Raw genomic sequence first — 24,992 nt, forward strand, 5'->3', positions numbered from 1 at the left:
CAGCAATATTTTGCGTACAAACTGGCACGGATATAAAATTTGTTGCATATCTGGTTGCTCGCACACGAAGACGCCTACGTACGTGGCATTTCCCAGACAGCGTCTCAAAATCAGTGTAACCGAAACTGAGCACCTCGACTACTATCTCACGGTGATACCGCAACCGAAGAGTGCATCCGTGTTGCTTCATAGTCAGGCAAGCGCGCTCCGCGAGAAAACGAAGACGGCGTCAGCCAAGTTCCTGGTCCACAAAGTTATCCTCGTTGTGTGCAGCGGTCTCTGAAGCCAGTGTCGGTTTCGTCTTCACGATGAACGAAGTCCGAGTACTGTGGCTGCTCGCCGCAGTCTCAGTATCGTCAGTATGGGTACACGCAAACGAGTAAGTAACACCCCTGCATGACAATATCGATTCACAGATTGCAGCAGTGCAAACTTTAAAGTGTTGCTCACTAATTTCGAGGCAGCACGTTAAATATTTCACGTATCGTTTGCTTGAATAATGACAAATAATCTTAATGGCAGCAAGTTTTAATTTATTGGCCAGTCGATGTATGAAGCATCGCCGGCGGCCGCATAAACAAGGTCATTTCTTTTTAAGAGTGGGCCTGCTCCGGATCTGCTGCAGTACCTCTGCATGCGAAAGCAGAAGAAACCATTTCAAAGTTCTTTAAGTAAGATTACATCCGCTCGAAATTAAATATAATACTGCACTTCCCTGATGTTGACAATTTCGTGTAGAAGTCTTTGCACAGCTTTCATGAAGTCAGTCACGAGAAAATTGGTGGGCACCTAGCTTATCCTGACTATTCTAGGCTATCGCCCTCTCACCTGTACCTTTCCCATGGCACTATACATGGCTATCCCTGCTCTCTTTTTGTTTTCTGGGTCTTTCTGTCTCTTGTTGCCTGTAGGCAAACCTCGACCACAAAAGCACTGCTGCAAACTGATGTAGTGCGTACGTGCCACTTGAACTGGGAAAATTCCAGTGCTCTCCGAGCTTGTCCACTGAAAATTTAGGAAATAAATTGGTGGCAAAGAACTGATTAGGGGCCGCGCGTTGCAGCTTTTCTTCTTGACTATATGCACCAAGTGTGTGGACGGTGATTATGCGTTTGCTTGTTCATTATGTGTGACCATTATGACCATATGTGACACACAACCCTCGACCACGACAGTTCAGCTGTTAAATATCGCGTTAGCTTGTCAACGAAAGGAAACAATGTCTCGTGTGTGTCAGTCTTCAAAAACTGGGGGCTGTGGGGACGGATCAAACGTAAAGCGTAGGAAATCAGCTATATGCCCATCAAATAAACAACAGAGTAGGAAAATATGCTTTTTTTCTTATCTAAAACAACAGATTCTTATATTACGGTCGGGTTAGCTCTACGTACACCTGTTTTATCGAACAAGGGACGTGACGTAGGTCATTTGTTGACACTGCTCTGAAGATTACACCCTAAGAGCTACATATGAAACATTACAAAATGAAAGAACAACTCTTATTTGTACCAATACTACAAAATGCTTTTAAAGAGAGTGAAATTAGTTGTTTAAGAAGAGTCAGAGAAGTGGGGTTTGAATTTTATTAACACCATTGCAGAAAAAACGGTGATGTTCTGAGGAATTTCGAACAGGCAATACTAATTCTATTTGACAAAGCCCTAATTTCTGCTCGAAAAAGAAATGTATAAATTTCAGTGGCGCAACTATATAACCTAGTCGAGCCCCTAGAATGTTCGAAAGAATATTTCAGCATTCTAACTTCACCCCGACATGATTTTCAACTATTCGAAATTTCCAAGCATTCGAAATGGACGAATACGCGTACGTTATAGCCCATGTAACCTACTGTAAAAGTTATTTTACTGCAGCGTAAAAACTTTATGCCCCTGAAAAAAAAAACCTGCGCAAAAAATTACACTGCCGTAAAGCATCACTTTGAGGTAAACCAGCACCTCCATCACAATTGTCATGATGGAACTCGTTTATTTACACAGTGGAATGATTGTGCGAGGTTCAGCTAAGAGTCAGAAACACAAGCCTTGGCTGCTCGTGAGCCAGACCCGCTTCGACCTCGTTCTCTTCATGCACCCATCGAGCTTGTTTCAATATTATGTAACCTGCTGTTAAGTGGATTCATTGCAGCGCAGAAAATTTATACCATGAAAACACCTGCGCCATATTATGTAACATATTTATTCTACTTTCATAACATGTTTATTCCTCTTTCTTAATATGTCATACATACTATTTCAACTACTCTATTCCAAATTATTTGACCAAGTTTTTATTCGTCTCGATTTCGCTTCAAAAATCAAATTTACTATTCGCACATTCCTAATAGGATAAATAGGTACTCTATTATTTTTTTTCATTTTGATTGCGTTTTCTCCATCTACCTACATACATACGTCTTCATAGTCATGCACTAATGTTATAACTCACGCGTGCCTTGCTTCACAACCATTATTTGCTACGTATTTACTTTCTGCAGGATAGAATTTATTTACATGAATAGCATACGCGCTCAAGCTTTCCAAGTAAACTTCTTCCTATTTCACTATAAGTGCCGCTAACAGCAATAAACTAGTTACTTTATCAAAAGCGTACATCAGGTGAATCATATTGTTCCGTTTGTCGACTGCAACACGTGCTATTAAGATAAGCATAATTTTTCGCTTTTGATTTCTCTACTCAGCACACTTCTAACTTGGCCGACGTATGGTGAAATGTGCGCCGATTGTAAAACCTTGCAAGTGTTTATGAATTGGTGCATTCAAATTCATGATTGTACTCGTAGTAAACGCAGTCAATTATGTTCTTTTAACAGCAGATTGTCAGCATATGTTGACATTATTCAGTGTTATCGAACAAGTACAAATATTTATTTAACTAGAACCTTAATTTTGCAGACATATGTAAACACAATCGATAACTCACAAACAGTAGGCAACAACTATCAAATATTAGCATTAAATAATTACTTCGCTGTATTTAGCCCACGTTGTCCTTCATTACCTGCACCAGCTAAAAAAATGGTTGTTCGCGAGTAGATACAATAGGTGCCTGAACGCAGGTCTTTGCCTTGCGCAAATCATGGTGGAGAGTGGGGCACGCCGACGGTACAGTATACTCCCATCAGTATTAGGGACGACGTGTATGAATGCGGGGAAGTCAATTTGTAAGCCGCGTCACCGAAGCACGGGATATCACCGTAGCTGTGCATGCCTAGTCGACTGCGCACAACGACGCGTTTTCTGGGGAAACTGAATAAATTCCGAATGATATGCCTTGCGCTGACACAGCTAGGGGAAGCGTAGCGTCCCCGTCGTCGCGCGTGGTCGACGCGGCACAATCAGCTGTGCAGAGAGCCTACTTTTGAGGTATGATCGACGACCAGAAAAGGGAAGCACACCGCCTGCTGCGACTCCATTCAGTTTCCCCAGAAGATGCGTCGTTGCGTGAATTCGACTAGGTACGCACCGCTAGGGAGATATTCTGTACTTCGGCGACACAAGTGCGACGTATGTTGAAACGCGGCTCACAGATTCGCTTCCCCTTAGGCATTCTTACGCGTCGTCTCTAATACTGAGACACGATCTCTTAATTGCACAGCTGCGCACAAAGAAAGAGAACGCACCCCGAACTCTGCAACACGTGGCTCATACCGTTAATTAAAACGGCCAACGTCGCACACGCGAACAAGTTCATCACACACGCACTCGCGAAATGCCCGGCAGGCGACATGCACCATGGACGACATAAACCCCTCATGGGGAAGTCACAACTACAGGGGCCAATTTCTTTGCCAAATTCGGTGGCAATCTGGCAACAACCACCCCATAGTCTGGCAACGGAGGTATGCAACGCCAAACAGAACCTTGCCCACTGAGGCGTGCAATCCCATGTAAAACTATACCACGTGGCAGACGTACGTCACTTGACGATTGGGCTCGTTCTTCGCAGCGAATGCGTCGTCGTGACGCCAAACGTGCTGCGACTCGGGGCACAGGAGACGGTGGTGGTCATGGTGAGCGGGCATCGTCAACGTGTCAACATGACGCTTGAAAGCCACCCAGCCGGACGTCGTCCGTTCTTCCAGAAGATGTTCGATGCAGTTCCAGGTTCGTTGGTTCACCGAAAATTATTGTGATAGCCTCATATAATATGGTGATTGCCCCACTAAGGCGTTCCTGCAATACAGGCTACCTCTCTTGTCAGTGATTTCCATACGGCGGAAATGTGTAGGCATTCGCAATTAATATCGTGAGTAAATGGCGGAATGCATATTGTGATGAATATTGCTTCCGCTCTCCATGAGTACGCAATTGTGGTGATAAACTCGCACGGTATGAATGGGTCGATAGATGAATGATATGAGCGCCATCTTTGTAACAGGGTGGTAATCAGTGTACCCCCAAGCTCGAAAAAAAAAACTTTCAACAGCGAAGCCGCTCAAGCCGGGCGTATGGCGTGATTCGTAATAAAAACGCAAACTTCCCACGGAAAGTGGGTATGGCCCAAGCAGCTCCTATCATAGCATAGCCATGTACAGAATAGTATAGCAAGGAGTTGAGAGACATAAATGAGGGTCAGGATGAATAGTGTAAGGGTGAGGAAGAATAATAGAGGAGGAGGCCATGGATAGCTGGTATGTGCCGTGCAGCCTCTAGCATACTAGCACACTAAATTATAGCAAGAGTGTGGGAAAGAGAAGTATGATGAGCAGGAGTGATATGAGGGTTAAGAAGAAGGAAGAATAATGGGAGAGAGTAAACGATGGCGTAGCCCTGTGTTTTGTAGTTTAGCGAAGTAATAGGCTTTGTGTGTGTGAACCATCGAATGTACATGCGTTTTTCATGTCATTTCATATGCATGCTTATGTAAATGAAGTCTGTTTTGTCATCATTGTTATTGTATTTCTAAGAAGAAAATGCTCTCTTGAATTTTGTAGTTAAGCAAAGTAATAGGCTTTGTGTGTGTGAACCATCGAATGTACATGCGTTTTTCATGTCATTTCATATACATGCTTATGTAAATGAAGTCTGTTTTGTCATCATTGTTATTGTATTTCTAAGAAGAAAATGCTCTGTTGAATTTTGTAGTTAAGCGAAGTAATAGGCTTTGTGTGTGTGAACCATCGAATGCACATGTGTTTTTCATGTCATTTCATGTGCATGCTCATGTAAATGAAGTCTGTTTTGTCATCATTTTTATTGTATTTCTAAGAAGAAAATGTTTTGTTGAAATATTATCGATGTTTGTGACAATAAGTTTTTCTGAACAGGAAAGGAAAGTAACAGTGAGCAGCACACGGGTGAGGAGGAGAGAAATATTCTGAGAGGGAAAGGAGGATGTGAGAATATGCGAAATAAAGAATGCGAAATGATGAGGGAGAGCAATAAAGAAATATATAAATAAATACTGATGAAATAAACAAGACAAATATTAGGGGAAAAATAGCAATCTGCGTTCATCGGGTGCTGGCGAATTCCTGTCAAGCCAAGTTTGGCATGTCATAGGTGCATATGTGTTTACTCCAGCATCAACAGCGCCATCACTGGACACCTCATAACGGCAATGACACTCTCGTCTGTCGTAATAACGATGGTGCTGATAGAACTTTCTCAAGTATGACGACATTTATTACCCGTGGTTTGTGCACAATGTTGTCGATGGTAATAATGGGTCGTATTTCCTGCAACCATCTGTCTAAACGGGAAGAGTTGGCTCGCAGGTTCCCCGTTGACGGCCGAAGTGTCCGTAGGGTCCGACGATCTCACCGAACTGCAGCTGTCCAAGGAAGGCATGGAGGTGACCCTGACGGTGCAGTGCGGATCTCTGTGGACGCGACAGGTGCGACTCGGAGTGAGCGCATCTTCGGCCGATCTTCTTTTCCTGCAGACAGACAAGCCAATCTACCAGCCTGGAACCACTGGTCAGTGTCCTAACGACCTCATCACCGTGAGACTTATGCACGTACTATTATGCGTAACGACAAACGTTCGCTATCTCTTCTGAATGTGGCTTCATTCATTTCCGGTGAGCAATTTTTTTCAGAGTTTTCTCAATTAATTTTACCTCTTTACGACTGACGCATACATTTCACACGAAATTTGATTCTTATCTAGCCAATAACTGTAAAATCACTTATAGCTCTCGAACTAAAAACTTGAAAACGGCCGGTCGTCAAGTATATATATATATATATATATATATATATATAGGCAGGCATGGTGGTTGAGTGGCCGTAGCGTTGTATATAGTCCAGTAGATCCTCCGTGAGCGGTCACAACGTGGTTTATTTCGACGTTTCGGCCTAGAGTCTGGCCTTCATCAGGATCCTGATGAAGGGCAGACTCTAGGCCGAAACGTCGAAATAACGCGTTCGAATAACGCATTCGAAATAACGCGTTCGAATAACGCGTTATTCGAACGCGTTATTCGAAGGTCGGCTGATTGGCTGATTACGCGACCACATTCCATGAATGTGGTCGCGTAATTAGCCCCATTTTCGTACCCATGGACGTAACACTGACTTTAACATAATGCGCTTCATTGAATTCACAGTTATTGTATTGTAAGATCATTTCTAACAGTATTGCTAAAGTGGAGCTATCAGTAGACTTATCAAGAGTGGAGTGATCATAAGCCACATGGAGAAGTGAAACATTTGTCTTTCATTTCCGACTTACAATGAGCATCCCTCCGTATTATTTTGACACTCACATTCGCCAAGCACCATTAACTTTCTCGATGTTACAGTATGTATCCATGGCACGCAATTGACTACAAAACTGTACCGCAAGCCCACTGACATGCACCGGTACGTAAATTCTGAAAGTAGCCACAAAAGGTATTCCTAATTGAGCATACCATATAGCCAGGCGTTACGTTTCGAGCGAATTTGCTCCAAACAGTCCGACTTTGATGCCAATTGTACAGAACTACGCAGTGCTCTTCTTAAACAGAAATATCCAGCTAAGTTAATCGATGATGCGGTGAGGCACGCCGACGCATTAGAACGCACAGCACTCTGCAAAACCAAGAATAACCTTAAGAATCGTTCAGAGGCCTCTTAGTTTTTGCACACAATACAACGCCTCCTAATGTCACAAGTATTCTCCGAAAACATCACAACATTCTTCAGCAGAGTGAACACCTACAAATGCCTTTCCACAACCACCACGAGTTGTTTACAGCCGAGGCAAAAATCAACGCTGTTAGTTAACTTCGTCTAAAACCAAATTTGATGAAAACACTCAACTGGTTGATTGCCATCCTTGTGAAAAACCTCGCTGCAAAGCGTGCGCTCACATGACAACAACAACCTTTGTAACCAGCATAGTGACTCACTTCAAACTAAATATCAGAAGCGATTTCAATTGTGACACACAGAACGTCATTTATTTGCTGGAAGGCTCAATATGTCCTCCACAGTGCATCGGTAAGACTGAAACTGGTTTTAGGTGCCGATTCAACAATGATAGAGTGCATGTACATGCCCTTCCTTACTTACCGATTTCAAGACATGTCGCCGACACAGGTCATTCCATCAGCAGCATCCGAGCCACAATTTGAGTCAGCTTTCAAGACACATCATGATCGTGAAGTTAGAGAGTCATTCCTAATTAATAAATTCCAAACTCTCTCAAACGGAATAAACGAAAGCTCGGGAACACTTACTTGCATGTTGCCTTAGTTCATTAATACGTTTTAGAAATGGCTGGTGTATGTTTGCTGTGCTAGTTCAGCTATTTGCGTATTATTGCGTACATAATGCCTCTCGTTTACGTCGCTTATACCTTTGAACGTTCTTGTATCCGGTTATTGTTATCAAACCCCGCCACACTGAAACTGAAGGGGCGCGGAAAAAAATTCGATGTAGCGAAAATTTTGTTGTAGTGAAATCAAAAAAATATCTATCTGAGCTGAGCTAGCAAAACAAAGGAACGTATCTGTTATGTCCGGTGTTGTCGTCGGCCCATAGACGTGCGCGTTGGTCGCGGTAGTCCAAAAAGCTCAGACAGCCTCGAACGGTTCAAAACAAGTTTATTCCTATTCGGATGGAGGCGGCGGCCGAACTGCCGGGGGAAACGACGGTGGCTCGTTTCCGCCGAGCGGGGGAAGGGGAGGAGTCAACATCTGGGAGCAGTTTCAGCAACCGGTCCTTCGAGGGGTGCTTGGAACACAACAGTATCATTCAAAATTCAAAAAAATGTCCGCTGCTTCCTATTCTTTCCAGGCAGCGTCACGACGTGATTATCACCCATGCATAGTGAGGCCATAGTGAAAAGCACGCTGAAACAACGCCTAAAACCGCTTTCATGAACGAACCAAACAGTTGCGTTAACACGCTGCAGCTGTCCGCCGTCAAAAGTATCCGACAACGCCGGCATGGAAGCTGGGTATCATGGAGCGCCGACTTTTGTGTTATTCTATGCTATTCTTATCATCCATCACTCACGGCTAGCCGATTTTGTTGATAATGCTGACGAACAGCCACTCTGAATAGTTAACACACTGGCCAAGCTCGAACATAATTAAGCATCGAAAAGGCATCGTGTCGCGGTATCACCCAGCAGCTGCGAGAAGGAAACCAAGAACTGAGCGACTGGGCTTCAGCTTCACATCGTCTGCGGCTCAAAAGCAAGCCAGCGGCAGAAAAAAATCAAAGCAATCTCAATGCCGTCGCTATCGAGCATTGGCGGCGCCCATGCTTGCTGAACAGCGGTGGTATTTTCTGGTGGTGCCAACGCGTGTTTTCGTTGATGCATTTTTAGGCTCTGAAAATGTATCTAAATGTTAAATATTGGTTTTACTGCATAGCAATAAGTATCTGAGCCTAGAGTTGCATCGTAAAATTTTGATGAAGCGGGAAAATCGAAGAAAAAGTGGTCGTTGTGGAGACAGTATTTATGCACTGACTCCTATGGACTGCTGACCGGGAATCTTGAATTTTTCGTTTTAGCGAATTTCGGCTATATATATATATATATATATATATATATATATATATATATATATATATATATATATATATATATATATATATATATATATATATATATATATATATATATATATATATATATATATATATATATATATATTCTTTTTCAATTTTCGTTCTTATTTATTGTTTTCTTATCTTCCTCATTTAAGAGGTTAACCTTCTACATTTGTGTTCTCATGTGGGATTATGCGTACTTTCCCGCTCTGTTTGAATTTGCGCAGTGCATGTTTCTGTTCATCTAATTTAGTTTTCTTTTATTTTTTTCGTGCTGTCTTGTAAATCTGCTTCAATGCAAACAATTTACCGCGTATAGACGAGAGCACGCCCATCTAGTACCCAAGCGCCTTTGGCGGTACACTCTCGCACCCAGAGACGCCATAATTTGTTTGTAACTGCCAAGGCGCGCCTCGCTAGCATGGAATTCAGTGGCTGTGGGAGTTTAAAATGCGAAAGAGCGCCTGTTCACACTGCACCCACTTATAAAATGTCATCTGATGCGACAACAACCAGCACAAGAGGAAGAGATTGCTGAGCACTGCCTGTGAATTTCACAGTGCATCGTGGGAATCGTGCCGGTGCGGTGTTTTGCGATTGCACAGATTTCCGTCCACAACAAAAAAACGCTGAGCTCCACCGCCTTAGGATATAATCACAATCATCAGGAAAAACTACGAGCCCTGTGAAGTGTACGAGTAATATACTTATTGTATTTATTCAAGCGCGACTCCAGCTGTTCCACTTTACAGCAGCGATTTGCGTGCAATACGCCTGTAGTATGAGGCACAAAACTATCGCCATACTCTTTCGCAGGCCACATTTCAATAATAGCATATACGTATCCTATCCTACGTATACATATTACGACTCATGCACGGATGCGCGCACCTCACATGTTTAGTACAACTGTAACGGCCTACTATCGCGATGCGTGAACGCTGCGGTAAGCATGACTTTCGACTCGGTCGAACTGCGAAATTCCTTGACTGTCACAAGGCGAATCTACACGTGCTTTCGGCAGGCGTCACCGTAGCATTTGATTGATTGATTTGTGGGGTTTAACGTCCCAAAACCACTATATGATTATGAGAGACGCCGTAGTGGAGGGCTCCGGAAATTTTGACCACCTGGGGTTCTTTAACCTGCACCCAAATTTGAGTACACAGGCCTACAACATTTCCGCCTCCATCGGAACACCGTATCATTTAAAAAAAAATCTTGTTTTGGCTGGCACTTTCGCACCGCGTGTGTGCTCCGAGTGCCCGGCGGGACTGGCAATTGATACACATGTGGTGCACGAGCGTAAGTTGGAGCCAGATTCTAGCGCTACGTTGACGCCGGCTTACAGCACAAATTCTGCCCTGTCACAGCCAAGCACACTGCAGTTCGTCCTTGTCGAAAGTAACGCTTGCCGCTGTTCGCGTTTCTTTCAATCGCAATAGTACGTACCTGATGAAGCTGCTTCCGTAGTCTGCAATGCACGTGCTGCAGACATTCCGGACTGTCAAGGAAGGTCTCCTCGACGTTTCACACGAAATCACCACAAAATTTCAGCAAAGGAACAGCGGAAAACATGCTTCCAGCCGGACTCGGGTTGTGAAGTTTCGCGTTTGATTGGCAGGGCGTCTGCTCGCGTGGCAGTTGGGAGTGTTGCTTCGCCGCGCTTGCTACAGATGGCGCCACGCGCTTTTCAATATGGCAGCAATCACTGAGCTCGCTGTGTTCTGGTGTATACAAGATACGCCATCTGACTATTGTGAATTGTCACGTGTATTCCATATAACCACGTCTATCGATTGACTTGCATTGTTGACCTGCAACTTAGCGTGAAAAAGCAAAAAAAAAAAGACGCATTCCGGTGATACCGGAGCGAGCCGCTCATTTAGGCCCTGCGCGGCCTTTCATCGCTTACTTCGATGAAGGCAGGCCCTTCTGCCGAAACCTTAGTAAAAACTGCGTTTTGTACGTTTGTCGTCTTTTATTTTTCGACTGCATTTCCTACGGGAACCACTGAACTTATTTCTTGCATATATATATATATATATATATATATATATATATATATATATATATATATATATATATATATATATATATATATATATATATATATATATATATATATATATATATATATATATATATTCTATTATTTTCTGCATTAGTGTTATGACACTAACACTACCCTAAATGCATACAGGGTGTTGGTCTCTATCCTTGCGTCTACGCATGCGGCGCACTCGATACTTCATACGTAACGCATGCTGCGTGTACAGGCATATTTCCTAAATACTCAGTCATTGTTGTCGTTTTTTTTTTCAGTCCTCATCAGGTTCATTGCCCTAAATGGATCACTGAAGCCAGTGTCAACGCCTTTCAAGCTTGAAGTCAGGGTAAGTATTAGTTTAATTTCTGTATTGCTTCCTGGTACCAGTTAAATTGGAAAATCAAGCAATACTAATATATTACTATCGGGCGCTGTCTGACCTGCGACAAGAAGTAACTACGCAATGAAATGGAAACAAAAAATTGCCTTCACCATGATGTCAAAGTCGAAGGGTTTTACGCCATACCGTTCCTAAATCGTTGTTCAGGCGTTCGCTACATACGTTCTGTTAAATTCTGTAGATTCGCTCAAGCGAAGACGTGTCAATTTCGACAGTGAATGCCATGGCTGGGCACATGAAGGAAACACAAATGAGACGATGGATCTAGTTTACTGCAAAAAGGGAATAAACCGTATATGCTCGGCTCAAACATTTTTCGAGATTTTCGTTAGGATTCATGCTAAAGCCAGCACTTTCCTAATCTTTCTTAATCAGATGGTTCACTGACACACTGCGCAATGGCAAGCGAGTCGTCTAAGAACAATAAAGACAAATGTTTAAGAATAGCAGTTACTGTATTGCTGCAAGAGAAGCACCAGAGAGCATAGAAAAGGAAGAAAGAAAATCCGAAGTTTCACTCTATGCACCAGAAAGACGTTTGCATTTCTAAAGTAGGTTTTTATCGTTACAAGGGTCTCCTTGCGAAGCACCAGGGGACAAAGAATGAGAGTCAAGAAAAATGGCACTTGTTTTCTCGTCAGAAGAAGGGTATGGTTGCTGTGCTTAAGTTAAGCAGGTTTTCATAGTGCTATCTTGAAAGGGGCCATGGCACCCACTTTTGGATCATAATCGGTGTTATGTGCGTTGATCCCCATACGATCACTATTTTTGGCGCATTTGGTTTGGCACCTAACTTAGTATTAAACATTTTTATACTAAACACCCGAACGTTCCCAGAGTCCGGCAGCGGCGTTGCACTCGCGAAGCGTGACGTAACAAGCAGCTTGCTGAGCGAGCATCCGAGTTACGCTGAATAATACTGTTGTATGATCAGTTGCGCGGGAAATCAAGATAGTTTCAGCTTTCTTCAGCATCAGACTCACACTGAACGATTTTAGGCAGCTAAAACTCTGGTATCCGCAGCGCCGCCGAGAACGGCGACGATCCGAGCAGCGGTTCCCACATTTAAGACGACGGCTCCGCTCTATACAGCGCCCGACGTCACAGACGCCACGGCTAGTGACATATGACATGTTTCACACCGAAATGTTTTTTTACAGTTTACTTTTCATATGTTTATACTCATAATATACCCTCTACCTCTATTTATCAATGAACACCTTGAAGTGCTGAATGAGACGAACGTTTCCAAACCAGTGTTTCTCATACATTAAATATCCTATTTTGTTTCTTCAGAATCCCCAAGACGTGGTGTTGGAACAAAGAGACTTTCATCCTGACAAAGAGCTCATGCTCAGCCATCAGTTCTACGTGCCCGAACATGCTCTGCTCGGTGAATGGAAGCTGGTCATGCGTTACGGACACAAGGCATGATTTTTTTGTTAGCCCACTCGGTTGTTTGATAGGCCTGCAATTCACTTGTGTGTGCCTAAGGCAGCGGTATGAAATGTTGAGTAATGGTCGAACAGGGAATGTCGCTGCAACCAGAGTTTCCATGAAAGGACTTGTGTTGTTCATGGAAGCAATTGCGAATAGCAGCACTGCCACTTCTGTCCTTCCAACCGCTCTTGCCCGTTTGCCCCTGACGGGGGCAAGTCCTCTTATTATAACATTGCGTCATGCAACATTCCATGTTCGAAGATCGCATATCATTTCAAGCTTTAATCTTTTCCCAACCTGTGCCCTGTATTTAGTGGTGCTATAAGTAACACGGTCTACATTTTTTTCGCCCTTTCCATCCACGAACAGTTCATGCAAAACACCACAGCCACTTTCGTCGTGGACAAATATGGTGAGTACAACTGTGAATGTACTGCGGTAGTATTCGTTCCTAAAGAAACAAAGATACAAAAGTCATAAATAGTCTTTATGCTTACTGTCTTCTCCGGCCTTGAGTATAATGTCAACAGGAATACAAAAGAAGCTGTCTTGAGCTAGCAGCTGTGACAGGGATGTCGCTTACCACGCAAGCCTGACGGACTGTGACTTACTGTGTGTGTTGTTGTATGTGCTGTCTCTCTTGCCTCTCCATCTTTCAATGTCCCCCCTCCTGTTCCCATGTGTAGGTGACAAACCGGTTGTCCCAAACTGGTTCACCCCCATGCCTTTTCTCGGCATTTCGTGTGTTTTTTTCTTCTTAATTTCTTCTCTTTTCCATGAGATGGCATTTTCTAGCTGTGGTGAATTAATAGCACTTATACGGCGTCATGCACTTCCGCACAAAAACCAGAAATGAAACTTCGCTTAGATCTTCCTTGGATTGTGCTGTTCGCCATTATCCGCTCAATTTAACCTATAGTAGATTAAGTTTAGGAACATTTTCGTGAACAAAGGCACTAGAGTCACCTGCAGCGACTGCTTGAATTATTTTTGAAAGCATCTTCTTTTTATTTAGCTGTTTGTACACCCAAACGTAGCAACATGCGCAACCGTAAGGCGAGTGGAACTTAGTTCTGAAATAGGATCCCCATATTTAAGGAAAGTAGAGAAGGGCCGTTAATACCGGAACTATACTTGCGCTCCAGCTATCCGCGAGCACAAGTGCCAGATTACTATGAAGACACAAATATTAGTCAAGACGACCGCTCAATTGGGGTTATCCCATAATATCTAAAGAGAATGGAGAATCTTTAGATATTTTGCTTCAAGAGAACTCGCAGCTCTTCTTTAACAGCGTTTTCTTATCTTTATTACAACGTCTTCACTCGTAATACTTCTCCTGTCCTCTAGCACAGTGCATGCGTTTATCTCAGTGCCCGTAGCGGGTTAGTGAGTCAAACTGAATCCTACATACTTGCACTTCACAATGAAACTCTTTTTTTTCCTCTTCGAAAAATAGAAACACTGTGCATTGCATATAAAAGCGTCTCTACATCGCTTTCTCCCTCTTTCTGCAGTGCTCCCACGGTTTTCAGTGGTGTTGAAGACGGTCGACTACATTCTGCCAGATTTTAGCAACATCACTGTTAAAGTTCGAGCAGGGTAAGGTGCCCTTTTTACCCTCATCCGGTCAGACATGCAAGCTCACATTGCCTGCGACTTTTAAAGGCAGCACAAAAAATGAAGTTCACACCTGCGGTTCGTCACTATTCTGAGCAATTCCGTGTCAAGGAGCACTTTTGTTTTTTTTACAATAATTGCCTTGGGAAGCTGCGCGTCGGCAGAATGCGGGAAACGTTCATCTCTTTTTCGCAGGTTTGTAAACAAACAGATAGTCCGTGGCTTCGTTACTTTCCGTTTCTCAGTGAAGAATGAGGTGGGAGCCGTGGAGGAAATCGGGACCAGCGGCATGCCTAAAGCGGTAAGCATCCCAGTCCTCTATAAGTGACCCACATAACCCGCACTAACGCGCTCATTACAAAGTAAAGCCACTCGGGGAAAAGGAAATTGCAGTCACGTATCATCGTCTGAACGCGGACGACGCTCAAGCGATTGGTTCTTATTCCTTTGTTTGTTGCCCGCCGAATCTCTCATTAGGTCGACCGTGGCTTTGTCGTCTTAAGTGTTTCGAGGAGGGCCACGGAGCATGGGATGAGTTTCCAAAGGCACGCTGCTCACCCGCAGGACCGGAATTCCCTGTCAGCCACCGTTGTAACACGGCCGGACTCGACGCTCCTACCGCACGCCGGAGAAGGAGCGTTGAGTCCGGCCGTGGTTGTAAGAAGCAGCCGAATCCGCATAAACGTCCCCCGAATGCATATCAGCCACTCAGAAAGAGAGCTGGGTTTAGGCGAGGGCAGTGGCCCAGGCGGATGTATGCATTCGTCGGAAGTTGAGAAAGACAGGAGGTGGCCTCTCCCAAATGAGCCTCGTCAGGGCTGCAAACGTTCAGGGTTGGTACACCAGCCAAGTAAAACTCCTGCTGAACTCAAGCATACTATAGTTGACGCGATTACATACAGAGAAATGAGCCCCATTCACTATAAAGCGACACCGCAGCACCAATGTGAATCCGGTCAGCCCCTCTACCAAAATAAACAGGGAGATGTAAAAAACTGTCCGAGTGAGGTTATATAGGCGGAGGCGCTCTGTTAACCTCCTCTGGAATTTGCCGCTGCACCCATTCGCTCGCGCGTCGCCCGAGATCACGGTCCGGAACGCCACTGTAAGTTCTGCTGTTGGTGCACGCTGACAGTTGGAACGCCGATGCGTTGAGAAATACGTGGCTGCACGCAGAAGGACGTATTGTTCGTTTTGACCATGCCGTTCTACGATTGCCCTGTTTCGCAGCTGGATGCAGGCGACGCCGTATACACACTGCGACGGGAAGATGTAGTCGACAAGCTGGGAAGGCCGAAGGTGGACGCTCTCTTTGCGGCTCGTGCTCGCCTGGTGGTCGAGGCGACGGTCATCGAGGAAGCTACCGGAATACGGGAGTCCACGCGGAGCGAGCAGGCCGTCTTCTCCACCTCGCCGTACCTGGTGTCTACGGCACGCAGCGAGAAAAGCTTCAAACCGGGTTTCAAGTTTTACGTTATGGTAAGAACACGTCTGTCTTGCTCGCTCAACCTTATTTGAGGCACAAGGCAATTATATAGACTCGCGCTTGTCGCGTAGTGAGTGAGACATTTATGCCACGTTTTATATAGGCTCATCGTAACTGCAAAAAGAAAAAACGATCATGGGCGAATGTTGGACTACACTGAATGCAGCAATTCTGCGATCGTAAATATTCAGTTTTTATGTTAGGATGCAAGCATTAACTGGTTATCGCGGCCGGCAAGCCGCAACGTTCCCGTCAAATAATAGCTTCTTGGTGGTTGGCCTTTGCTCGGTCGTGTATTTCTTAACTGCGGAAATGTGATTCAGGTTAACAGCAATCGTTAGGCCCGTCTAAACTGGTCTATGCCTTGTGTGCACGCACGTTAAAGAACCCCATGTGATCGAAATTTCCGGAGCCCTCCACTATGGCGTCTCTCATAATAATATGGTGGTTTTGGTACGTTAAACCCCACATATCAATCAATCAATTAATCAATCAAGCAATCCTTGTGTGCAGATAGTCTTTTCACGTTTGCTAATTTCTTAGGCTTGATAATCCACTTGCCTACTTCTGCGCTCACTTCTGTCTCTCTCTCCTTCGTCACTGACTAATCTCATCGTTGCTTCCAGGCTGACGTTACATACGCGAATGGTGAGCCTGCAGCTGACGTTCAAACAAAACTGACCTGCACTGGTTGTGACATGCCGCCGAAGACAGCTGCAACTGATAAGGACGGTGTCGTGACGTTCTTCGTCGTTTCCAAAATTGGCGACGCTCAATTCAATTTCCAGGTGGGACAGCATGAATGGTATTTGTATTACGAAGAAACCGTTATATGCCTCAGTTGAACATAACATTAAAGTGAAATATATATATATATATATATATATATATATATATATATATATATATATATATATATATATATATATATATATATATATATATATATATATATATATATATATATATATATATATATATATATAAACGCTTGAGCATCTGAGCTGCGCGTTCACTTCATATTTGTTGTGGTGTTGGAAATAATAAAATATCTGAAGGATTTTGTACATAGTATATTTCCTCTTGTATAGCCTGCTTTTTTTTTGTTTTTAGAGGTTTTCGTTGTAGAGTTTCTTCTGTTGAACGCGAATTGCAGTCATAGATGGCCCTTCTGAAACTTTCGCTTAAAGTTGAGCTCTAAAAGTCTTGTAATGATTTTTAGGCCTGTCTTTTTCGTGTCTATTTGTTCTTCACAGGTGGAAACAGCTGACTCGAAGTATAGAAGTCAGCAACAAGCCCGGACTAATTTCTTAGTGAGCCGGTACAACTCCAACGATCAGAAATACTTAGTCATTGAAAGGAAGGACCCCAAGGCCTTCCTCAAGGTAAGACCTCAAGTGGCTACTAACAACTTTGCTACTAACAACCCAGCATTCCATGCTCCTTCCGTTTCATTTCAACTCTCATGCGTAATTACTTAGTGAATGCTAAATAATAACTCCACTATTAATTCTGGGGGCTTATTTTGTGTTTATATTAGCGATCATGTCTTCCCACTGAGTCAAGTTTCGACACATTCTACAGTGAAAGCTGTTATGAGATCACAACTTGGGTCACGCGCCACATAGTTGTCCGCCACCGCCGCCGCCGAAACCGCCGGTGTCCATAACCACAAAAACCTAGCGCCAATCACACAGTGGGGCGCTAACCCGGGTCCGCTGGGTGCCAGCTCAGTATTCTACCACTGAGCTACGCCGGTGCTTAGTACTTTTTGGCAAACTTGCCTTAGGCAGGCGTGATGTCGGGAAAGCAATCGCGTTAATACTACTTATATAGCGTTTTAAAACAGCGAAAGAACATGTCGTCGCATGGTGCGAATAGGGGAACGATTGGGTCGTCCAATGCTTCAGCCCATTACATAACCTTGTTCTTGTTCCCCTATCAAATGTGGCACATACCCGCTTCAGGCATATTTCATCATCGTCAGCCACTGCACGAACAATTGGCCCTAAATTCATTGCAAGTGTTTAGAGCCAATACCGGCCTTCTACCAAAAAAAAATTATTAATAATTTCGTAATGGGTATCAAGAAAATGTGCTCACAGTAGTTACCCAATGAGTGTCTAGAAAAGGCTCTGGAAGGCCGCTCTTCTAGCTTTCGCTTTGACTTTGCTGCGCCTTACGCACAGACCTGGCGTTCTTTTTTTTTTTTTTGTCGCTGTTACGTTTAGAGTCAGTTTATAAGAGACGAACTCTGTCCTTTGCAGGCTGGAACATCATTCGATGCGGTACTGTTTACGTCCAACGAAGTCCAACTGACGTCCGCCTACTACTTGGTAACGCATTTCATTTTCTTGGGCACAATTATGGCACGATTTATACCATTTGGTTCGAGCTGGTCGAACGTATCTTTACGCACGAATTGAACCAGAACTAAATCACGGAAAAAGAAAAAAATCACACCATATCCACGGAGTGAATGATGATGAGTGGGGCAAAGCGTCCCTCAGTCCGTGCGTGCGTGTGTCCGTGTGTCCGTGCGTTCACATGTTCGTTAGTCCATGCTTCTCTCTGTCCGTCCGTCCACCCGTCCATTTGTGCATCCGTCCGTCCGTCCATCTGTCTGTCTGTCTGTCTGTCTGTCTGTCTGCCTGCCTGCCTGCCTGCCTGCCTGCCTGTCTGTCTGTCTGTCTGTCTGTCTGTCTGTCTGTCTGTCTGTCTGTATGTATGTCTGTCTGTCTGTCTGTCTGTCTGTCCATTTGTGCATCCGTCCGTCCGTCCATCTGTCTGTCTGTCTGTCCATCCGTCCGTCCGTCCGTTCGCACATGCGTCCGTCCGTCCATCTAGTGAACACTCAAAATACTACCATCTCGCATACTGCCAGTTACGCGTGACAAGGTTAGACTAAGAAGAGCTTCACCCCTAAACAAATGTGGAAGCGCAAAATCATGTTTGAGAGCAAGCACTCGCCCTACAGAAACAGCATAAGCCGTCGCATACCTATAAATGCGCTGAAACCATCGCATTGTCAGTGAATGGTTTTTGAGCTGTAATTTGATTGATTAAAAAAATGAGTTGTAGACGTGGATTCACTGCCTTGAACGATATGAGTGATAACGTCAGTGTCCTTAATCTCCGCCTTAGCTCGATTACCTCTGGCGAGATTCAGTCCGAGTGAGTTCAGCTAAGATAAAGTTTAGTGAATTTGAGCCTGGGGGAGTCTGCTTTAGTAACATTTGGGGTAAATGTGAGTCTGAGGGGCAAACTACCTTTCATGAATAAGGATGAGTGAGCTCTAGATTTTTATGTTGACCCACTGTGATAGTCAATGAACTTCTGCTTTATTTTCAGCCGTATGTGCACTCGCGTTTATATTTTCGTATGCTTGGACATCCTTCAATGGAATAGAATTCATACGCCAGGTCAATATTTTTTGATGAGAGGCGTGAGCCACAAGTGGGTGAGGTGCCTCGACCTCACCCATCAAGCTTCTCGACGAGAATTATTGATCGAAACATCTCGTGCATCATCTCTTTTATAAAACTGCCCCTACAGGACTGAAACCACCTATATCTCGTATTTGAATGTGCGATATGAAAAGGTGCCTCCTGGAGCACTGGTTATGAACAATATTACTGCTAAAGGGCACTGAAAATTTGTTCTAAAACGTTAAATGTACGCTAGCGGACTCGTGAGCCGGCGTACTCGGACTAAGACTCACACCTAGCCTTCATTCTGCGTCTGAGTGAGTCCGGAGAAGTAGTTTTTGTATAAGATTGAGTCCGAGTGAGTACGGCAGAACAAGCGTCTAGTGCGCCTGAGTCCGAGTGAATCCGCACGAGGAAAATATTGATGAGTTTGAGTTTGAGTGAGTTCTAGAGGCGAAATGCATTTTATGAGCGAGTTTGAGCGAATTCCACTTGTTATGCCGACCTATGCAAGGAATATTATGAGCAAGTGGATACCTAATTATGTTCTGTTTGAACTAACCATTATTTTTTACGTCAAACATACGTACTATAACATATTGTCACGGGGTCGTGACGTGGCCAAAGACAGGAAACTTCGTGTTGGGATTTAACTGTTTATTTGGGCGAACTTGTGCCCGGTAAAGGGAAAGTCTAATTACAGCAGCAGTCTTGCACAGATAGCAGTCTCGGACTGATAGCGGCGAACGCAGCGTCGGCCTTCGATCAACAACTGACAAGCGGCGAAGCGCGTCGGCATTTATACCCTTGCCGTCGAATGTTCTAGCGTTATCGCTGGCGGTGGCGTAGGTTCCAGAACAATCTGTACCGTTCGCACAGTGGGCGTGATCTTATCGAAATGATCTACTACAGTCCGGAACCTTCTCGAAACCTGCAGGCGCGGTTTGCGCCGAGAATCGTGTGGTGTTTCGGAACGATAACAAAAACTTGTGAAATGGAACGTGGCAATATACTCTTATATAGCTTTGAGCTATAGTTCGTGTGGATCACGCAAAGGGGTCAGAGTGAGGGATAAAATAAGGGGTATGGGACCGCCCATATCTGCAAATCATTTCACACCCTTAAGGGTGGATTTTTCAATAAATCACCCATCTTACACCTATTATTTCTGCCAAACTTATCCGCACGGGTGTAAGTTCTGCAATTCCACCTTTTGTACACCCATTTGTCATTTTTAGGTGTATGTTAGAAAATTACACCCAAGGGTGTTTCCTTGAACATTACACCTATTATATAATTTAGAGCATCAATACATATCACATCTCAACGGATGCAATCAAACCGCATGCCAAAAGTCTGGTGAAAAGATCGATGTTTCGGCATTCGTTTTCATTTCCCGTTTCATTCGCCAAAATATATCGTGCTACGTACTATATTTATTAAACCACCCTCTATTTACATCATTAAGAAGATTCCTCACATGTTCAATGATTTAATTCATGGGTTAACTTTTTGGGATTCCTACTAAAAATACTTTGCTGCCGCTAATGTCCATTCTTCCCTAATTTTCACAGAGACATCGGTAAACGAGATTATGTTGCACTTAAACATAACATGAAACGATTACACATGGTTTTCGACAGGCTATCGTGCACTCTTTCTCATTTGAAATCACACTAAGTTTTTTGTACAAGAGGTCCTGGTTTATTAAAGACGATATAGTCTTTTTTGGGGACCTTCAACGCAAAAATTTTGGTCTGCCTGCCTGCCTGCCTGCCTGCCTGCCTGCCTGCCTGCCTGCCTGTCTGTCTGTCTGTACATTTGTCTGTTTGTCCACTCTATACGGCATCTGGTACTTGAAATGGCCGACCTCATCCGCAGCGCCCACCAGTGTTGCTCAAGATTGAGCGTTCATGCTTGTGCAATCGTCAATTAAAAAGCAATCATTGCGCATGTCTGCGGCACCATAACAACACTTATCTACTCTGCATGTGCGTCTTTTACTAGAAAAAGCATACATTAGTAATTTTAAGGACCGTAGCGCTTGTCACGCTGCGCTGACCATGCAATGCTTGCACGAAACGGGGAGTGTTTCCAACGCTTTGCTAAGACGAGACGGTGGTGGCATCTACCCGTCGCCTTGCGTTCTACACCTTATCACCTCTGAGATGGGCGCGCACACCCGTCTCAAAGCCACACGCTTTGTTTTCTAAGAAGACTGCCAGATGGCGCTCATGTCTCACGTGTGACATGATTTGATGTTCTTTTTCGCCTTCGCTGTACGCTCGAGGCACTCAGACGCAGTGCCTCCAGAATACCTCTCACCGACTTTCTTGCGCAGAACACCAAATAAATGTCCTGTTCACTCTCTCCACACGCAAGACTATCGTCTTTTGACGACATTTGCAGAAACATGCAGATACGGGGCCAATTTTTTACAATGGGTGCCCATATATTTCCTCACACTGAAGTATTTCGCATCAATACACGGGTCCCTGATTTATTCAGTGAGTTATATTTAGATCTATGAACATGGATCACTTCAAATTGAACTATGCATGTTTACAATTAACAGGCTAAGCTTACTCTGATGCAGCTGCTGTGCACGCATGCTGCGCCGCAGGACAAGCTTGGCGCACATCAGCTAAGCACGGGTGAACTCTTCCAATGGGTCGCACCTCTCTGTGGGCACTTACTGCTCTTTTTTTTTATTTCCTTGATATGCACGCTTGCGCGTCGTATAATATACACGTGAATGATCGTAGACAACACTAGCGCAATGTACCCGTGCAACAAGGATGGAGAGTAGTTGACTAATTGCAGCATTGTAATTGACAGTTGTTACTGTCACGTTACAATGCACTGATAATCGCACATTGGTATGCTCACACAAAATTTAAGACTTGAAATAAAAGCAAGCGTCCTTCATACTTTGTCGGTAAAAAAAGCGTAGCCCGCTGATCTTGCTGAGTGGCAGAGTGTTACTTAAAAGAAGCTAATAGCACAGCAGGGGTGTTGCTAGGATTTTTGCAAGGGAATAGAAAGAGGGAAAACGGGATTCTGACCCAATTTGTATGTACATTTTTGCCTGTAGTTGCATACGTGCGGATCCAAATCGCAAGCTTTCTTTCTTTTTTTTTTTTTTTTTAGAAATGGGCCAAATCCTGACCCGAAAGTAGCTCAAATGAGACTCAAGTGGCTCATACATACGTTCACCTTTTCTCTAAAATAGTAATATTAAAAACATTATTCATAATTATTACTGTTCTAGAAGAACGTTGATAGCATGTATTTGTCAAGGCAGCGTTAGTTGAGCTTGTTTCGGTTCTAGATTTGCCCCATTTTGAATAAAAAAAAAGCTCCTCAAACGAACATAAAAAAGGGTGGGAGATGTGTCAAATATGGAACAACCTCATTGCCACCGTTCCCTAACTTTTTATTTATTTATATGTTCCGCAAGTAACAAATTTTTACTCCAAAATGTCGAAACAACGCCACAATCACGCTTCACCCGGGAAAAGAGAAATGTACATTACGAAGGCTACCCATGTGCCGCCTTAATACGTGAGTGGCAAAAAAAAAGACTTTGAAGTTCTGCTGGCAAATAAATATGTTGTCAAGCATAAAATATTACACTATATCTTGGAGGCTTGACATAGCTTGGAACTTATGTCATAAAACGGTACTGCTATCAGTTTCGGTTTCGGTTTTGAGGTCTCGGGGCAACTGCGCATCGTCATCGTCAACAGGCAGACTTTGAATTGGGTGGTAACATGTCGTGTGCGTGTTTGCTGCAGGCTGACGGTGGTTTATTATTTTACTATTCACTTGCTTTGTCCAGGACGCGTACTTATACGGCTTGCACAGTTTAACTCGCGCTTACAGTAGATACAGTACGTGTCACTGCAATCTGTGGCGTGTCGGCAAGTACAGAACAACTTCGGTGCGGCGGAGTGTGTGTCCTCTGTCAACGGCTTTCGTTGAAGCTTGTGCACGCCGCAAGCAGAGTGTTTCCGATCAAGCAATCAACGGAGTGTACGTTGGGAGCTACATGGAGAACGCTTTTGGATTTCGTGCTATTGCTGAAAAGGTAAGCTTTCGTGCATGTGAACAACGAAGTGCAGAGGTGCGTGGCTGCCTGCCAACTCCCGATTTTCCCGCGATACTCGTAATTGCAGGAAACGACCCTCTCTTGGCGCCGGTGGGTTTGTGACCTTCGCTCGCTGGGTGCTTATCAGCTGCGATGTCTCAACAGTCGCAGTGTTCGTGAACCTCGCTGTGGGGCATGGTTAAAGAAAACGGGGGGGGGGGGGGGGGGGATGTGCCGCGCGCAGATAAACCTTACGGCATGCGGCAGCGGTGAGAAAAAAAAAAAAGGGAGGGGGGGGGGGGGGCTGAGCGAGCCGAGGTGGGCGAAAGAAATGGCATAATAATAATAATAATAACGAAGCAGATCAACGGTAAAGGAGGTGCCAATTGTCAGTTAGCGGGACTGCAGTGGACAAATGGGGCGCGTTTATTACGCGGAAGAAAAAAAAATCCAGATTTCAGTCACTGAATATAGGAGCGCGTTTTAATGCGAGTAAATACGCTATTTAAAGCAACAATTGAAAAATACTTAAACTTTGTATCAGTACCCCTTTGATGCCCGCGCTTTGCAGCGGCGTGACATGTGTTTTGTTAAAAATCGTGCAGCTAACCAAAGAATTTATATGTACCTTGTTTGGTCATTGACTTGCGCTTTTTATGCCTTGTTAGGTTTGTTTATATTTATACTAGTATATCGTAAATAATCAGAATATAGAAATATTGATCTGCTTTAATAAGGGATTGAACAGCCACACTCAATTGCACACATCTTTTTGCATTTTTGCACCGTTGTAGTGCAGCACATGGAATATTGTAGAATAGAATATTTCTGTATATTTTGGTGTAGGGTTTTGGCGCCGTGGTTACATATGAAAGCTTAGCCAAAGTGTACCAACAAACACCCACACAAAACTTTCAGTTAGACTGATACAGCACAGATGATAATGCATAGTTAGCCCCTTAAGAACACGCTCGCGAAAAACAAAATGAGGATGGCGACACAGGTGGCTGTAAATGGAAGCAGGCAGACCTAACAGCTCTTGTCTGTTTCATGCATTTTTTCTGTGCAGGTTTCATCCTTATGAATGTAAACACACTGATCCAACTAATAAGCCCTCCATGCATATATTCCTGTTAGCTACTTCTTCAATAAGTCGTGCATTTTTTAATTATACATATTTATAGTCCAACAGTTCAGAGCTTATTGAGCATATATTTAACTTACTTGTGATACATTATCTGTTGCATGGCTGTTTTTATGAATTAAAAAAATTCAACTGCGAATGAGCTGCTTATGCATGCACTCGAAGAATAGGATTAGCACGTCTTATTTATTTCTGAGAGTAGTCAGTTTTACTAGTGGCCTAAAAAAATCATTTTGTTGACCAATAAGCAACCTGTGAAAGACATATAAAATTATCCAGTACACCAAATTTATGTAACTGGAGAAGAAATTTAGAGGTGAGCTT

At 43.8% G+C, this 24,992-nt stretch overlaps 1 protein-coding gene across 1 annotated transcript in view; it reads left to right on the top strand.

Annotated features, from left to right (window-relative positions):
- The first annotated feature begins 212 nt into the window (after positions 1 to 212).
- The window catches only part of LOC119188219 (venom factor-like), a 121,951-nt gene continuing 97,171 nt past the window's right edge, over positions 213 to 24,992 (top strand). The window contains exons 1-12 of the mRNA XM_037436152.2: positions 213 to 379; positions 3,967 to 4,124; positions 5,738 to 5,938; positions 11,336 to 11,406; positions 12,757 to 12,888; positions 13,270 to 13,312; positions 14,418 to 14,502; positions 14,716 to 14,821; positions 15,751 to 15,999; positions 16,633 to 16,794; positions 17,263 to 17,391; positions 18,274 to 18,342. Coding sequence (XP_037292049.2) covers positions 309 to 379; positions 3,967 to 4,124; positions 5,738 to 5,938; positions 11,336 to 11,406; positions 12,757 to 12,888; positions 13,270 to 13,312; positions 14,418 to 14,502; positions 14,716 to 14,821; positions 15,751 to 15,999; positions 16,633 to 16,794; positions 17,263 to 17,391; positions 18,274 to 18,342 — 1,476 coding nt within the window. The 5' untranslated portion in view covers positions 213 to 308. The remainder of the gene's footprint in view (positions 380 to 3,966; positions 4,125 to 5,737; positions 5,939 to 11,335; positions 11,407 to 12,756; positions 12,889 to 13,269; positions 13,313 to 14,417; positions 14,503 to 14,715; positions 14,822 to 15,750; positions 16,000 to 16,632; positions 16,795 to 17,262; positions 17,392 to 18,273; positions 18,343 to 24,992) is intronic.

This window comes from Rhipicephalus microplus, chromosome 1 (assembly GCF_043290135.1).
Source record: "Rhipicephalus microplus isolate Deutch F79 chromosome 1, USDA_Rmic, whole genome shotgun sequence".
Classification (NCBI taxonomy): Eukaryota; Metazoa; Arthropoda; class Arachnida; order Ixodida; family Ixodidae; genus Rhipicephalus; species Rhipicephalus microplus.